Raw genomic sequence first — 18,130 nt, forward strand, 5'->3', positions numbered from 1 at the left:
GAATCACTATTCCTGACCTCAGCTATATTACAAAGCAATTGTGCTAAAACTGAATGGTACTGGTACAGAGATAGGCATGAGGATCAATGGAGTAGAATAGAAGATCCAGAAATGAGCCCCACAGGTCACCTGATTTTTGACAAAGGAACTGTAAATATTCAATGGAAAAAGGACAGCCTATTCAACAAATGGTGTTGGTCCAACTGGCACTCAGCATGCAGAAGAATGAAAATAGACCCTTTTTTATCTCCTTGTACAAAGCTCAAGTGCAAGTGGATCAAAGATCTCCACATTAAACCATGTACACTGAAATTATTAGAAGAGAAAGTAGGGAAAACCTTAGAACACATAGGCACAGGAGAAAATTTCCTGAACAGAACACCAATGGCTCGTGCTTTAAGGTCAGAGATTGACAAATGGGACTTAATGAGATTGCAAAATTTCTGCAAGGCTAAGGACACTGTTACGAACACAAAACAGCAGCCAACAGAGTAGGAGAAGATCTTTACCAACCCCACATCTGACAGAGGTCTAATATCCAAGATATACAAAGAACTCAAGAAGTTAGAGACCAGAGAATCAAATAACCCTATTAAAAAATGGGCACAGAGCTAAACAAAAAGTTCTCAATCGAGGAATATCGAATGGCAGAGAAGCATCTAAGGAAGTGCTCGACATCATTAGCTATCAGGGAAATGTAAATCAAAACAACCCTGAGATTCCACCTCATACCAACCAGAATGGCTAAGATCAAAAGTTCAGATGACAGCAGATGCTGGCGAGGATGCAGAGAAAGAGGAATACTTGTCCACTGTTGGTGGAGTTGTAAACTGGTATAACCACTCTGGAAATCAGTCTGGTGATTCCTCAGAAAATTGGACATAGTACTACCCAGTTTTTCCACTTCTGGGCATATACCCCAGAGAAGTTCCAATATACACCAAAGACACATGTACCACAATGTTCATAGCAGCCCTATTTATAATAGCCAGAAGCTGGAAAGAACCCAGATGTCCTTCAGTAGATGAATGGATATAAAAATTGTGGTATATTTACATAGTGGAGTACTACTCAGCTATCAGAAACAATGACTTTATGAAATTCTTAAGAAAATGGATGCATTTAGAGAATATCATCCTGAATGAGATAACCCAGTCACAAAAGAACAGACATAATATGCAGTCACTGATATTTAGATACTAATCCCAGAAAGCTCTGAACACTCCAGAAACAACTCACAGATATATGAAGTTCAAGAAAAAACAAAGGCCAAAAAAAAAAAAAAAAAAAAAAAAAAAAAAAAAAGGAAAGGAAAGGAAAAACCATTATGCTTAATCTTTACACACCAAGAAAACTTTGACTATTTCCAGGTTACATCTTGTTTTACATGTACTTTATGCTCATTGTAACTAGTAAGATTTTAATGCATACCATCAAACCTTCAATAAAACCAAGTACTGACAAAAAATGTATTTTTATACTTTTATGCAAAAATGCTTAAAATTTGTAGATTTATCTTTGTTTTTTAAAATAAAATTGTTCAATTAAAAAATTAATTAAAAAAGTCTCTCAACCAACACCCCCCCCCCCCAAAAAAAAAAGCTCAGGGTCAGATAGTTTGTTGTAAAATTCTATCATACTTTCAAAGAAGAGCTAATACCAGTAATCTTATTCCAAATAATAGAAACAGAAGAAACAGTGCCAGACTCCATTCTATGAGGCTACAGTCACCCTGATACCTAAGCCACACAAAGACTCAACAAGGAAAGAATTTCAGACCAATTTCCCTTATGAAGATTGATGCCAAAGTACTCAATAAAATATTCTCAAACCAAATCCAAGAACATATCAAAAAGATCATCCACCATGATTAAGTAGAATTCTTCCCACTGTATGAAAACCCATAAATATAATTCACCATGTAAACAAACTGAAAGAAAAAAAAATCACATAATCATTTCATTAGATGCTGAAAAGCCTTTGACAAAATCCAACACCTCTTTGTTTTAAAAGTCTTGGAGAGATCAGGTATACAAGGTGCATACCTAAACATAATAAAGACAGTATATAGCAAGCTATTAGTCAACATCAAAGTAAATGGAGAGAAACTGAAAGCAATTCCACTAAAATCAGGGACAAGACAAGGTTGCTCACTCCTCCCTGTATCTTAAATATAGTAACTGAAGTTCTAGCTAAAGCAATTAGACAACTAAGGAAGATCAAGGGGATACAAATTGGAAAGGAATAAGTCAAAGTATTGCTATTCATAGATGATATGATGGTATACATAAGTGATCCCAAAAATTCTACCAGAAAACCCCAAAGCTGATAAGCACTTTCAACAAAGTAGCTGGATACACCTTTAACTTACAAAAAAAAAAAAAAAAAAAAAAAAAAAAAAATCAGTAGCCCTCCTTTATACAAACCAATGGGCTGAGAAGGAAATTAGGGAAACAGGACCCTTAACAATAACTACAAATAATATAAAATGTCTTGATATAACTCTAACCAAGCAAGTGAAAAACCTGAATGACAAGAACTTCAAGTCTCCAAAGAAAGAAACTGAAGAAGATATCAGAAAATGGAAAGATCTCCCATGCTCATGGATAGTAAAAATAGCCATCTTACCACAAGCTATTTACAAAGTCAATGCAATTCCCATCAAAATTACATCATACTTCTTTACAGACTTGAAAAAGCAAATCTCAACTTCATGTCTGTCTTAGTCAGGGTTTCTATTACTGCACCAAGAAGCAAGTTGGGGAGGAAAGGGTTTATTCAGCTTACACTTCCATATTGCTGTTCATCACCAGAGGAAGTCAGGACTGGAACTCAAGCAGGTCAGAAAGCAGGAGTTCATGCAGAGGCCATGGAGGGATGTCACTGGCTTGCTTCCCCTGGCTTGCTCAGCCTGCTTTCTTATAGAACCCAAGTCTACCAGCCCAGGGATGGCACCACCCACAATGGGCTGGACCCTCCCCCCTTGATCACTAGTTGAGAAAATGCCTTACAGCTGGATTTCATGGAGGCATTTTCTTAACTGAGGCTCCTTTCTTTGTTATTAACTCCAGCTGTGTCAAGTTGACACAAAACCAGCCAGTACAATGTCAAAACCTGGAATAGTTAAAATAATCCTGTATAATAAAAGAACTTCTAGAGCTATTACCATCCCTGATTTCAACTGTACTATAGAGCAATAGCAACAAAAACTGCATGGTGTTGGTGTAGAAACAGACAAGTTGATCAATGGAATTGAATCAAAGACCCAGAAATAAACCCACACACCAAGTCTACTTGATTTTTGACAAAGAAGCCAAAACCATATAGTGGGAAAATGAAAGCATCTTCTACAAATGGTACTGGTCTAATGGAATGTCTGTATGTAGAAAAATGCAAATAGATCCATATTTATTACCCTGAACAAAACTCAAGTCCAAGTGGGTCTTATATATAACCTAAACATAAAACCAGACTTGAACATAAAACCAGAAACACTAACTCGAATAGAAGAGAAAATGGGAAATTACCTTGAACGCATTGGTACATGATACAACTTCCTGAATAGAACACCAATAGCTCAGGCACTAAGATCAACAATAAATAGGATCCCATGAAACTAAAAAGCTCCTGTAAGGCAACTGACAACATTAATAGGACAGAACATCAGCAACAGAAGGCTAATATTCAACATATATAAAGAACTCAAGAAGTTGGACGCCAACAAACCAAATAACCTAATTTAAAAATGGGGTACAGATCTAAACAGAATTCTCAACAGAGGAATCTCTAGTGGCCGAGAATTACTTAATGTTCAGTATCCTCAGTCATCAGAGAAATGAAAATCAAAACGTCTTTGATATCCACCTTACACCATCAGAATGGCTAAGATCAAAAACTCAATGGGCAGCACATGCTGGTGAGGATATAGGGAAAGGGGGATACTCCTACATTGTTGGTGGAAGTGCAAACTTATACAAACACTCTGGAAAACAATATGGCATTTGTTTTGTTTTGTTTCCAGAGAATTAGGAATAGTGCTACCTGAATACCCAGCTATACCATTCCTGGGCATATACCCAAAAGATAACCCACCATCCAACAAGGACACTTGTTCAACTTTGTTCATAGCAGCTTTTTTATAAATAAATTTTAAATAAAGAAAATGAGGTTTATTTACATAATGGAAATATACTCAATTATTAAAAATAAGAACATCATGAAACTTGCAGGCAAATGGACTAAACTAGAAAATATCATCCTGAGTGAGGTAACCTACTGTGCTCACTTATAAGTGGATTATTATCCATAAAGTACAGGATATCCATGCTACAATTCACAGACCCATAGTAGCTAAATAACAAGGAGGCTCCAAGGGAGGATTCGTGAATCTCATTTAGAAGGGAAAATAACATAGGTATAGGAGCATGGATGAAGGGAGGACACAGTGGGAGAGGAGATGGGGATGGGAGCAAGGTGGCAGGTGTTGCTGATCAAGTGTAAAGAGAGCCTGGGAGAGAGGGTTGAGAGAATGAATGGAAACTGGCAACTGCAGGGATGGAGGAACATCTCTAGGAAGTGCCAGAAACCTGGGATGGGAGAGACTCTAGTAAGTCTATAAGGGTGACTCTTGCTGAGACTCCTAGCAGTGGTGGATACAAATCCTAAAATGGCCACCTTTTGTATCCAGGCAGGACTCTCAGTGGAGTGATAAGGAATTCAACCTACTCACAAAATCTTTGATACAAAATTTGTCCTGCTTACAAGTTTAGGAACAAGGATGGAACAGACACTGAGGGAATGGCCAATCAACGACTGGCCCAACTTGATTCCCATCCCATGAGCAAGAGCCAATCTCTGATATGCTTGTTTGTCAGCAAGCCTGTGTGGCGCAGGTTCTTTATTGATGATTGATGTGGGAGGGTCTAGATCAGTGGGTGGTGTCACTCTGGGGCTAGGGTGGTCCTGGGTGAAGCAGGCTGAACAAGTCATAAGGAGCAAGTTAGTAAGCATCCCTCCTCCACAGCTCCATGTATCAGTCATGTCTCAAGATTTCTGCCTTGTTTAAACAAGTTCCTGTACCTGTATTGACTTCCCTCAGTGATGGACTGTGGTGTGGAACTGTGAGCTGAAGTAAATATAGATCAGTGCATATCACTCATCACAACCTTCTTCTTGCAGTAGTGGTAATTAACAAAGAAACCAACAATTGGACAATGTGCAGAGAGCAAGAGACTTTGGAGCACTCAGCCATAAACAGGATAACTTTGTATGGAAAAAAAGCCTCCACTACCCCCTGCAAAAATCTAGTGTTACTTAAGAAAAAGGGAACTGGTTTTTCAAGCATGTATTGCTACCACCACTAATTACAAGCATTCTAAAACATTTGTGCCAGTATTACCTTAATCCCCCTTCAAAAGTTCCACTAACATACTCTACTTTCTAGACACAAACTAGCATGATAAAGATATGCAGTTATATCTATTGACCCAATGATTGTAGTTGCAACAGAAATATAAAGGTGGCTCACAAAGAGGACTTTCGAATGAGCCATAATATAGTTCCTTTTTGAGACACCATACAGAAGATTAAGGCTATGATAAATAAAGAAAACTAATTAATATACCTGAGTTAAGGTAAGGAGAATCTACGCACAGGATTTTTTTTTTGTTTTTTTTGTTTGTTTGTTTGTTTGTTTTTGCACAGGATCTTTTTACAACACAGAAATACAAAGCCATTCAAACAGGTGTCTCCTTAAAGGAGAAACACGAGAACACATGTTGGATTCATAACATGAGTTTTTTTGTTGGAAGGGCCCACATGCTGAAGATACTGTTCAACAGCAACAACAGAGCCAAGTTTATTTATCTCATCTTAATGTAGTTATCTTTTTACCTTTAAGGAGGCGCTTCCTTGCAGAAGAGGCAGAAATGTGCAGATTGTTTGGATGTTTGAAACCTTTTTCATCAGAGTTTTCAGATTTAGGCTGACCTGAATAAATGAGAACATTAGTGGATGGCAATAGCAATTAAATAACTGAAAAAATTTAAAGACTTAAATCTCAATCTCTACTAAAGCACAGCTCCCTTCTAAGTATTTAGTAATCTGCATAAAGCAGCATAATCAGCACAAATTGATTCTGTCTGAGATGCCCTTGCCTGCTAGTTGATGTGCTGGTCAAGAGTATTCATTACGATGGTACACACTCCTGGTCTCAACAGTTGGGAGGCTGAGGCAGAAAGATAGATATTGGTTGTCTTTATATATATGGAACATGATGCCAGCCTTCCTAAACATAGCACTGCTGTCTAAAAATAAAATGGAGGTTGCAGCAATAGCTCAGTGTTTAAGAACACTAGATGCTCCTCAAGAGGACCCAGATTGGTTTCCCAACACCCACATAGTGGCTCACAATAATCTGTAACTTGAGTTTCTATTTTTGATCTCCACACCAGGCATGCACATGATGCACACACATACTTGCACATAATATGCTCATATGAATTTAAAATCAACAAGTCAAAAAATTTAAAACATTAAGAAAAACCCAAAAGACATGCTAAAAATTTCAGAAACAACTACAACAATTTAGTAGGACAATATACAAAACCATGAGTAGCTAAGATGTAAATTTTCAGTGACAGTAATCTAACATGGAATTATGCTTAGTTTTTTGGAACAGAACGTGATATTCCCACAGAGGAAAGTATAATGCATTGAAGAGGGTTGGAGTGTGGTTGAGCCTAATATATAGGAAGCCCCAAAGGAATTCCTGGTACAGCATAACCAGAGTGTGGTGATATGCTACTGTAATACAAGCATTTGGGAAGTGTAGGTAGGAATATCAGATGTTCAATATCACCCCATCTTTAGATACACAGAAAGATCTTGATGTCTATCCAAAAATATATTGGCGAATTAAATATCATAAAATAAAACTTCTGCTAAATTTTATTTTAGTATTTTTGCAGTTTAGATATTACTTAGAGGTCTTTGATTCATTTTGAGTTGTGTTTTGAATATAGTTTAAGGGTCTCCATTTCACACTTATGCATAGAATATCTAATTTACCTAGCACCATCTGTGGCTGACTATTCTCTCCACACTCTGTGGATGACCATAGAGGTGATCTTAGTTCTAAGATGTCAACATGATGGTTAACTGGACATGGCTTGTTTATGCTCATTGGAGTGCTTTAAATTCTGGGCTCTGTGTTAAGTGGAGAAAAGAAACTGAGGAGTGGGTTGTATTCTGTACTATCTGCTTCTTGACTTAGATACAATGGGAGCAGCTGCCTCAGGCTCCTGTTGCCTTGACTTCCTTAGTATACAGGCTTCAATTGTGAGCCAAATGCAAACCTTTCTCCTTTAGGTTGTCTTTGTCAGGATGTTTTTATTAGAGCAATAGGGAAAGTAGCTATGTAGTGAGACCCTTCTCAAAAATAAAATCCCGAAAGAAATACCTAATTTAATATTGTTAGTATTTTGAGTCTATCAAACAACTAAAGCTGGCTGATAGAAAGGAGGCAGGTTTTTTCCTTTTTATGTACCTACTGGCAGATTTATCAATTTATCACTAACATACTCTAATCAATTAGGTAGTTAGCTAATTGATATGTTGTGAATGTGGGTATATTTATACTGTGGGTCCACGTGCATATGTGTTCCAGTTTATTTCCATATTACATGTGTGCGCATGTGCGGTGGTCAGCAGCAAACACTGAGTTTCATCCCATCAGTGCTACTCTGTTTTTTTTTGAGACAGCATTTCTCTTTGATTCAGAACACACAGATTAGCTTGAGCAGACTGGTTAGTGGGCCTCAGAGATCCACTGTCTCTGCTGATCCAGTTTTAGGATTACAAATCATTTACTGAGCTATCTCTCCAAACACACTACCCATTTTTCTTTTTTCCTCTTTTTCTTTCTTTCTGGCACCCCTCTGTACTCTCATACAGGCCAAAGGTGGATGTCAGGTATTTTCCACAATCATTATCTTAGCTTAAAATTGTTTATTCATTTGTAGTCTCTCTCTGTCTCTGTCTCTCTGTTTCTCTCTGTCTGTCTCTGTCTCTGTCTCTGTCTCTGTCTCTCTCTCTCTCTCTCTCTCTCTCTCTCTCTCTCTCTCTTTGTGTCCGAGTTTGAATCCCTCCTACCCTACCAGGCAAGAAGATGGTGTCATATCAAAATCAATGAGCCATCTTTCTAGCCCTCTACCTTGGATTTTTGGAAAGACTCTCTCATTGAACCCTGAGCTCATCAATATGGGTAGATTTGTTGGCCAGCATCTTCTAAGTGTGGACACTGTGCTTAGCTTTTCTTTGTGTGTGTGTGTGTGTGTGTGTGTGTGTGTGTGTGTGTGTGTGTGTGTGTGTATGTGTGTGTGTTGCTTGTCATCTTACCTCAGGTCCACAAGCACTCTGACAGAGCCCTATGACTAACCCAGTCCAGCTTGTCTGTGTTTCATATAAATATAGACACCATAATAGAATTGTACAATGATATTATAGCTCTACTGATTGGGGTTGAAATAATAATAGTACCTAAAGGTTTCTCAATAAGTGAGATATTCAATAATCTATGATACCTTCTGATTCAGATCACCTTGCAGAAAGTTAAGGCTGTGAGAGATAAAGGAAATCTACCAAGTTGCTTGGGTTAATGGTAAAGAGGGGAGATGTCCACAAATGTTTTGCTGTACTGAACCATAAAACCTTCAGCACACTTATCTATTTACACCAAACTCATGGAACACCTGCTGTGCTCATTACATTGATTGCTTGTTGGAAGGGCCCACAGGTTAATTACACTGGTAAATAGAAACAATGTAACTGGAACACAGAGTTTCAATTCACAGGTTTGTATTACAGTGATGCCTTTATCTTTAAGTTCTTGTTTGCTGGAGTCAGATGTTGAAAGAACCAGAGTATCTGGAAGGTTAACACCTTTCTCATATAATGCTCTAGATTTAGACTGCCCTTCAAACACAAGAACAATGTCACTCAAATTTCCAGTACACTCAAATGCACTAGAAATGAATAAATTAATTTTATTTTATTGAGACCTAATCTTTTTATCAGCTCTGGCATTCCTGGAACTCACTTTGTTAACCATAATGCCCTCCAAATTCACGGACTGCCACCTCTATACCAGGTGCTAGGATTAATGAAGTATGTCATGATGCTGGCTTGAAATATACTGATTTTAATTCCTAAAGAGTCAAAAACTACCATAACCTTATTTTAAAGCTGAGCCTCTTACAGCTTTGATTAGTTATTTAGACTAAGTAACTTACCTTCTATATGTACTTGTCTTTTCTCACAGTGGGACATTTAGGCTGTTTTCATTTCCTAGTTATTGGAAATATGGTGGCAATTAATGTGTATATGTAAGTAGGATGCAGTCATTTGTGAACACAACCAAGAGTGGTAAATGTGAATTATATGGTAAATCTAGTTAGTTTCTTTTAGGGAACTTCATGATTTCCACAGTGGCTGTATCAGTTTGTACTCCTAACAATGACTAAGTGTTTTTTAGACTAATGAGACTTTGTGCATGTCTGGGCCAAGATTTGCTGTCTTCTCCCCCACCCCCCTCAAACTGTAAACATTCTGACTGGGGTAAGTAGTCTCTAAACAGTTTACTTTCTCTGGTAGCAAAGAATAATGATTGTTTAAAAGAAAATGGTTGCAAATATTCTCATCTATTTTCTTCTAAGAACTCTATTTAGTCACACACTCCAGAAAGACAAATGCTACAAGTTATTATTCATTTGTAGATTCTAGATTTACATCTTTAGATAAGTTTTAAAAATGCAAAAAATAAAAGTCCGGGAACTTTTAGAATGGTGCCATGGGGGCTAGATCTCAAGTGAAGGTGACAGAATTCAGGCGATTTGAAGCAGGAAAAGGGGAATGGTGGAACAGTATATATCAAATGGAGTCAGGAATGGGTTAACCATACACTCCTGGGGAGAAAAGTAATTTACAGCTTACCCAAGTATGGATTCTGTGAGCCACAATAACAACTGGCCTGGCAAATTTTGCCTACTGGTACAACAGTGACATGGATATAATAGGAATAACAACCACTTTTTGACTGGATTTAAAACCTGTTCCATAAGATAAGACTTATTTTCAGTATTAGTAACTGGGTCAAGAGCTCATGGCTTCCTGACTTATAGGGGAGAACCTAGTACTACTATTCTCTTAAGTGGACACAGAAATAAACATCCCCTTAAGTCCTTATCCTTAACCCACAGATTAATGTGTTTTTCAACTCTTATCAGAAGACCTTGATTTTGTAGCATTTGGCTGTTAATACAGAGATCCATGACAGGACAATAGCAGAAATATATGAGACAGTAGAATGTCCACCTCTAAATGAGATCTCTATACCATAGGGCTCCAGTGTGGGCAGTGAACCCAAGACAACCATCAGTCTAATGCCATGGGAGCATGGACAGCTAGCCTGGGATGACCACTAGTCTGGTGCTGCAAAGGCCTGGGGGTGTATAGGCCATGTCTGAGATAACCCTTGTCTGGAGCCATGGGGGAAAGCATTTCTGAGATCACTTCTAAGATGACTGTAGACACTCAGAGACCGTGGGTATTACTAAGAGAAGAGAAGCAAGTAAGAGGTGGAAAAATGAAAGAGAAACAGAAGGATAAGGGCACTATGAAGAGGCAGAACTCGAGGGTAGTGAGGAACAGTCCAATGCGAGTAGCTGGTGATGTCACCTGGGACCATGGCAGGGTTCTGGCCTGTGCTGTCATTGGTGGCCACATCTGGGTCCCTGGGGCAGGGTTCTCTTAGCACCAAAGGCCAGGCAGATGTCCCTAGTCTGGGTTTTGTTGATGGTTGGGAATATGTTGATGTCTGATGGCTGTGCCCTACCCTTGCCTGGACATTACAGGAGATCTGGCCCTGGAACCATGAGAGCAGGAAGTCACCCCTTACCACTTGTGGTAGCTGGGAAAGCTGGACCTGGTGTTGCAAGGGTGAGAGAGTTGGCCTTGTCCTTCAACTACTTTAGCACTCAGTAGGGCTGGTCCTGAATATGGGGGTTGAGGGTAAACTCACCCTGAAAATGTGAGCTTGGGGGGGGGTGTCTTACCATACCTCTTGTCTGTTATGCAGTGGAATGGACAAGGGAGAGATGCCCTCTTCCCCTCCCTCATCCTTCACCACCTATGGCAGACATGAAGAGTTGGCCCTGGGATCATGAGAAAACTGTTCCTGTCCCTCACCAGCTGTAACAATTGGGAGATTTGGCCCTGCACCTTGGCTGTGCAGTAGGTCAGAGATGGCCCTGATTGCAGGGATTGCTGGTCAGCAGGCTCCTAGGACATGAAAGCCAAAGAGCCACCTTAGCCCCTCGCCAGCTGCAGTACTGGGGTGGTTTAGGATGAGCCCATCCCGAGGGAGCGCATGAGAGCCGGAGAGCTGGGTCTGCTCCTTGGTGACTGAGGTGCTGGATGGGCTAGCTAGGGCAGGGCAGGAGAGCTTGTCCTGGTGGTGTGGGTGCGGGACAGCTGGTGGTCTGACCAGCTCAGATACCTCTTAGGCCCAGATCCAGGGCTTTGAATTGGCCCACCCCCAATATCTACCCATTGATGAAAGACTAGAATGTATGAAGGTGCCAGTCCTATAGATCCAAAGATACAGGATCTCCATGACATAATGCAATAACAGGATATCATAGAGGAGTAAGGTTCCAGTATTGATAATGTAGCAGAAACCAGAGGGAGGCCTTGTACCAGTGCAATAAACATTTGCAAGCAAGAAACTGTGGACAAAGGGCATACTGTGGGATACTCTGCAACACACTACAGTGTTCATGAGATTTTTTTCTTCTTTGTTGGGGAGGGAGGTTTCAAGGATGGAGGGTGGGTATGAGGGGAGGGGGAAAATGAATGGAATTGGATGTGAATTGGAAATGTTACGAAATTCACAAAGAACCAGTAACATTTTGTTTTAAAAGCCTGACCATGTGGTTTTAGGACTTTTGAAGTGGTTTATAGGAAGAATGTGGAAGAGTTTGAAACTTTGGGCTAAAAAAATCCTTAAATGCTATAAACAGACCACAATGGGACATTCTGGTGGAAGCTTAGAAGAAAAAAAATGTTAAAAGAATTGAGGACAATCGAACACTTGCTCAAGAATTTTGAGAAGGGAGCAAATAGTATAACAGGAACATGGATTGGAGCCACACGTGTGATATTTTGGCCAAGAAGCTTTTTTAATTATTCTTGATCCCTGGGAATTTCAGTAAAGTTGAATTTAGAAGGAATGAACTAATTTTTTAGGCAAAGAAAAATTTCAGAAGTAGGTCATTAGTGTGTGAGTCTAGATAGTAGCTATGACTGCTAAAGAGATAAGCACTGGGTAGGAGAAACTCTCTGTGCTGAACAGAGATAATGGGACAGGTGTCCTTCCATTGAAGATCCAAGTTCATATGAAAGAAAAAAAAGTCTCAATAGAAGGGGTTCCTTGCTCCTTGAAGGCAAGTGCCTATGGCTGTATTCCTCCACAGTCAGGAGGCAGACACTGATACAGCTGTGGTCCAAAAGAAGTCAGACTGATTCTCAGTTTGGGGCTATAACCTGATACTTGTTTGACAGGCACCATTTTTTTTTAAAAGGGGGTCATGAATTCCTGGTCCACATAGCAGCTGTGGTCAGGCAACATGTTTCAGTATCAGAATTCATGCACTGATATCCCAATGGGACACTGCATAAAGCTATGAAAGTAGATCCCAAATTGCAGTAGAAAACCCAGGATATTAGAAATGCCAGGACTGTAGGTTGTTGAGGAAAGCTGCAGGCATGGAATGAAGCCAGCCTAAGCAAGAGATAATGTGCTGCAGACAGCAGGACTGGGGTGGGGGGGGGTGTTGAGGCCTTTTGAAGCTCAGAATATTTCATTATGAGTCCTCAATGCTAGACATTAAGCCATAAATTTGGTATTTTCCCTGCTATCTTTTGGTCATGCTTAGGAATGGGATATATATTTGTTGCCATGATGATAATATGTTACAGGACTTTTTACTTTAGGGAGCACATAGAAACTGTCGTGACAGTGTAGATTTTTTGAACCTTTAACCTAGTCTAATTGCTAAAGATTATGGGAGCGTTGGAACCTAAATTGTATTTCTGCTAGCAGAGAATTTGCTGAGAAGGGGTAAAAGGTTATAAATAAAGTCACATGTTTGGGTGTCAAGTTGACAAAGGTAGTGCTGTGACTGTCAGTGTTAACCATCAACATGATGGTTAACTGGACATGACTTGTTTATGCTCATTGGAGTGCTTTAAATTCTGGGCTCTGTGTTAAGTGGAGAAAAGAAACTGAGGAGTGGGTTGTATTCTGTACTATCTGCTTCTTGACTTAGATACAATGGGAGCAGCTGCCTCAGGCTCCTGTTGCCTTGACTTCCTTAGTATACAGGCTTCAATTGTGAGCCAAATGCAAACCTTTCTCTTTTAGGATGTTTTTAATTAGATCATCTTTGTCAGGATGTTTTTATTAAAGCAATAGGGAAAGTAGCTAAAACAAGCTTTAGAGTTCTATAAATATATTTTATATATTTAATCTTTAATCAGGTATAAAACTGGAAAATTTTCTCTCATCTGGTGGGTTGCATTTTATGGTTGTTCTTTCAAAAACATTTTCGTTATTATATACATTATTTGAAAAATGTTCTGACACTTTGATGTAAGCATTTTTAAAATTCCCATAAAGCCAAAATTACCTATATTTTTATTTTTCAATCGTGTCTTTTATGTCACCCCTAAAACACATCATCAAATCCAACATCATATGGGTTTTCCTCTATATCTTCTAATAGTTTTGTAGTTTGACTTTTACATACAGGATTTTATTCATTCATAGTTCACTCTTAAAAATAAATTAGGCTAAAACAAGGAGCTTCATCTTTCAGCTTTGTACTATCTGGTTTTTCTTGCACCATATGTGGTGGAACACCTTATCACACTGAATGGTCTTGGTGCCTTATTGGCATAGGCATGAGTTAACTTCTCATATCTTTTGCTTTCTTGGTATTCTACAGGTCATCTCTGTATATGGAAAACCATAATGTCTGTAATGTTGTAATTATGAAGTGTGGATTCTACAATAATTTAAAAATGTATTTGACAAGTTCAGTAAATGCTCTTTCAACACTTAATAGAAATTTTTCTGAAACATTTTAAAAATAAGTTTCTGTATTTTTGACATATATCAACATTTTAATGGCAGTCATAATTTCAGTCAAAAAAACTCTAGTTGTGGATATAATACTGGGATATAGGTTTCTAATGCACACTGCTACAACTGCTAATATTTATGTTTTTAGGAAATTGTTTTGTAATGCCTACTAAAATTAAAAGAATATATATGCTGTAATTAAAAAAACCCTTTAAAAACTATTTCACAGGAACCGAAGTAGCATGATTAAAATTCATACAACTATATTTATAACTCCATTGTGTTTACAGCAGAAATGTAAAGGCGATTTTAAAATGTGTGATATGCCCACATTTGAGAACATCAGGCAAAATATTAAGGGTTTAAGATAAGAATTCACCTGGGTTAGAGTTATGGGGCATTTATGCCCAGGATCTCAATGGTGTAGAGAAACAAAAGTCCTCCAACAATGCCTCTATTCACAGGAAAAGCATGAGGATATACTCAATGCTTGTAATATCATGTGTATGTTTGAAGAGCTGACAGCATGGAGATATTTGTAAATAGAAACAGTTGGAATGGAGCAGAGTTCTGTTTCACATATCTGTATAAAAGGTATTTCATTACCTTTTAGTATTTGCTTCTTTGTGGGAGATGATGAAATGTTCAGATTGTATGGCTCATCAAAAACTTCCTTGTCTACATTTTCAGGCTTAGGTTGCCCTGAAAATTAAGAACATTAGTGGATGATACTAGCAATAAAATAACTTCAAGTTTTAATACTTTAAATAATTCTTAATCTTCTACAAAGCATAGCTTCCTTTTAAGTGTTCAGTAATCTATATAAAGCAGTGAAACTAGCACAAAGAGATTCTGTCTGAGTTACCTTTGCCTGGTAGTTGGTGTGCTATAAAAGAATATTATGGTGTTGGCTCACCCTGGGGATCCCAGCACTTGAGAGACTGAGGCAGGGAGATGGGTACCAACCTGTCTTCCTACATATGGAGTATGATGCCATCTTTCTTAAATACAGCAGTTCATCTCAAAAACAATAGAAATGCTATAGACAAATGTCTAAAAATCAATAGGGAAATAAGTAAGACCAAAAGAAACTAAAATTCAAAATATAAGTTGTAGTTTAAGTCCTTAGTTTGTTCATGATGATTTTGGCTATGATAGTCTTGTCAACAGAACATTTCATTTCCATAATAGAGAATACAGTGCAAGAATGGAGGGAGATGGCTAGGATGTGGCATAGTGGGTAGAGTAGTTGCCTAACATGTATGAAGCCCTGATCCCATCCCAGAAAAAAAGGTTTTTGTTTTTCATCCAAAAATACTTTGGAAAATTAAGTATCATATAGGGCTTTCACTGTTTTATTTTAGGGTTGTTTTTTCTTTTTGTAGTTTAGGTCTTATTTATAGGTCTTTGATTCACTTGGGATTGGGTTTTGAATATAATTTAGGAGTCTCCAGTTCATGTGTATGCATAGGACAGCTAATTTACCTAGCTCATCTGTGGCTGATTGCTTTCTCCATGCTCTGTGGCTGGGCATAGAGGTGAGCTTAGTTCTTGGATGTCTCTTCTGTTTCACTGGTCTAGGTGCCACCTGTCTCCATGCCAGAACCACAGTGCTTTCATTTTTGTAGCGTGGGAGTAGGTTTTGGAATCAGGAAGCAGGATTCTTCTTACTTGGATCTTCGGCAAGATTTTTTTTGTCCACCACAGTCTTTTGAGACTTTGTAAGAACTTAAAAATGGACTTTTCTATTTCTGTAGAATGTCTTTGGAATTCTCATGGGGACTTTCCAATCTCTTTAAATCATGTTCTGTGGTTTGGACACCTAAAATATAATTTCATGCCAGGCTTGGTGGCATAGGCCTTTAATTCTAGCATAAATAGGGGCATAGGTAGGCAGAGCTCTGTGAATTCAAGGCCAGTCTGGTCTACATAGTAAATTCTTGGCCTGTCAATGGCTATGTAGTGAGACCCTTATAAAAAATAAAATCCTAAAAGAAATACATAATTTAATATTGTTAGTATTTTGAGTCCATCAAACAACTAAAGCTGGTTGATAGAAAGGAGGCAGGTTTTTTCTTTTTATGTACTTACTGGCAGAATTATCAATTTATCACTTACATACTCTAATCAATTAGGTGTTAGTTAATTGATATGTTGTGAATGTAGGTGTATTTATACTGAGGGTCCACGTGCATATGCCTTCCAGTATATTTCCATATTACATGTGTGAGCATGTGTGGTGGTCAGCAGCAAACACTGAGTTTCATCCCATCAGTGCTACTCACTTTGTTTTTTGAGACAGTGTTTTTCTTTGATTCAGAACACACAGATTAGCTTGAGCAGACTGGTTAGTGGGACTCAGGGATCCTCTGTCTCTGCTGATCCAGTTTTAAGATTACATGCCATACTGAGTTATCTTTCTATTTTCTTTCTTCCTCTTTTTCTTTTTTTATTGAAGAACTTTGTTTTATAAAACAAAAATAAATGTACAAATTTTAAGCAGTTTTTTAAAGGTTTTATACTCTGCATTAAGGTCTTACTAGTTAGAATGAGCAAAAAGTACATGTAAAACAGGATGTAACCATTTTCTTAAGAATTTGGTTAAGTCATTGTTTCTGATGGCTGAGTAGTATTCCATTGTGTAAATGTACCACAATTTTTGTATCCATTCATCTACTGAAGGACATCTGGGTTCTTTCCAGCTTCTGGCTATTATAAATAGAGCCGCTATGAACATTGTGGTGCATGTATCTTTGTTGTATATTGGAGTGTCTCTGAGGTATATGCCCAGAAGTGGAATAGCTGGATCTTCAGGTAGTACTATGTCCAATTTTCTAAGGAATCGCCAGACTGATTTCCAGAGTGGTTGTATCAGTTTACAACCCCACCAACAGTAGAGAAGTGTTCCTCTTTCTCCACAACCTCACCAGTATCTGCTGTCTTCTGAGTTTTGGATCTTGGCCAATCTGACTGGTGTAAGGTAGAATCTCAGGGTTGTTTTGATTTGCATTTCCTTGATAGCTAAGGATGTTGAGCACTTCCTTAGATGTTTCTCAGCCATTCCACATTCCTCAATTGAGAATGTTTTGTTTAGCTCTGTACCCCATTTTTTAAATAGGGTTTTTTGATTCTCTGGTATCTAGCTTTTTGAGTTCTTTGTATACCTTGGATATTAGGGCTCTATCTGATGTGGAGTTGGTAGATCTTTTCCCATTCTGTTGGCTGCTGTTTTGTTTTCTTGGCAATGTCCTTAGCCTTACAGAAACTTTACAATCTCATTAAGTCCCATTTGTTAATCTTTGACCTTAGAGCTTGAGCTATTGGAGTTCTAAGGTTTTCTAAGCCATGTGTTCTAAGGTTATCCTTACTTTCTCATCTAGTAGTTTCAGTGTATAGGATTTAATGTGGAGATCTTTGATCCACTTACACTTGAACTTTGTACAAGGAGATAAGAAAGGGTCTATTTTCATTCTTCTGCATTTTTCAACTTTGTGGAGTATAGGCTTTTGTAGTAGGATCTGATGATTTCTTGAATTTTTTCAGTTTCAGTTGTTATGTCTCCACTTTCCTTTCTGATTTTGTTAATTTGGATACTCTCTCTTTGCCCTCTAGTTAGTCTGGCTAAGGGTATATCAATCTTGTTGATTTTCTCAAAGAACCAGCTCTTGGTTTTGTTGATTCTTTCAATGGTTCATTTTGTTTCTATTTGGTCTATTTCTGCCCTAAGTTTGATTATTTCTAGCCGTTTACATCTCTTGGGTGTATCTGATTCCTTTTGTTCTAGAGCTTTCAGCTGTGCTGTCAAGTTGCTGATATATGCTCTCTCCAGTTTCTTTTTGAAAGCACTCAGAGCTATGAGTTTTCCTCTAAGTACTGCTTTCATTGCATCCCATAGGTTTGGGTATGTTGTGTTTTCGTTTTCATTGAATT

At 38.3% G+C, this 18,130-nt stretch overlaps 1 protein-coding gene across 1 annotated transcript in view; it reads right to left on the reverse strand.

The window, feature by feature from the left end:
• Positions 1-4,725: 4,725 nt before the first annotated feature.
• The window catches only part of LOC308436302 (uncharacterized protein), a gene marked incomplete at both ends in the record, with an annotated part of 177,442 nt that continues 164,037 nt past the window's right edge, over positions 4,726-18,130 (reverse strand). The window contains 4 exons of the mRNA XM_080937161.1: positions 4,726-4,976; positions 5,893-5,988; positions 8,767-8,973; positions 14,807-14,902. Coding sequence (XP_080793287.1) covers positions 4,726-4,976; positions 5,893-5,988; positions 8,767-8,973; positions 14,807-14,902 — 650 coding nt within the window. The remainder of the gene's footprint in view (positions 4,977-5,892; positions 5,989-8,766; positions 8,974-14,806; positions 14,903-18,130) is intronic.

This window comes from Micromys minutus, assembly GCF_963924665.1.
Source record: "Micromys minutus genome assembly, chromosome: 24".
Lineage (NCBI taxonomy): Eukaryota > Metazoa > Chordata > Mammalia > Rodentia > Muridae > Micromys > Micromys minutus.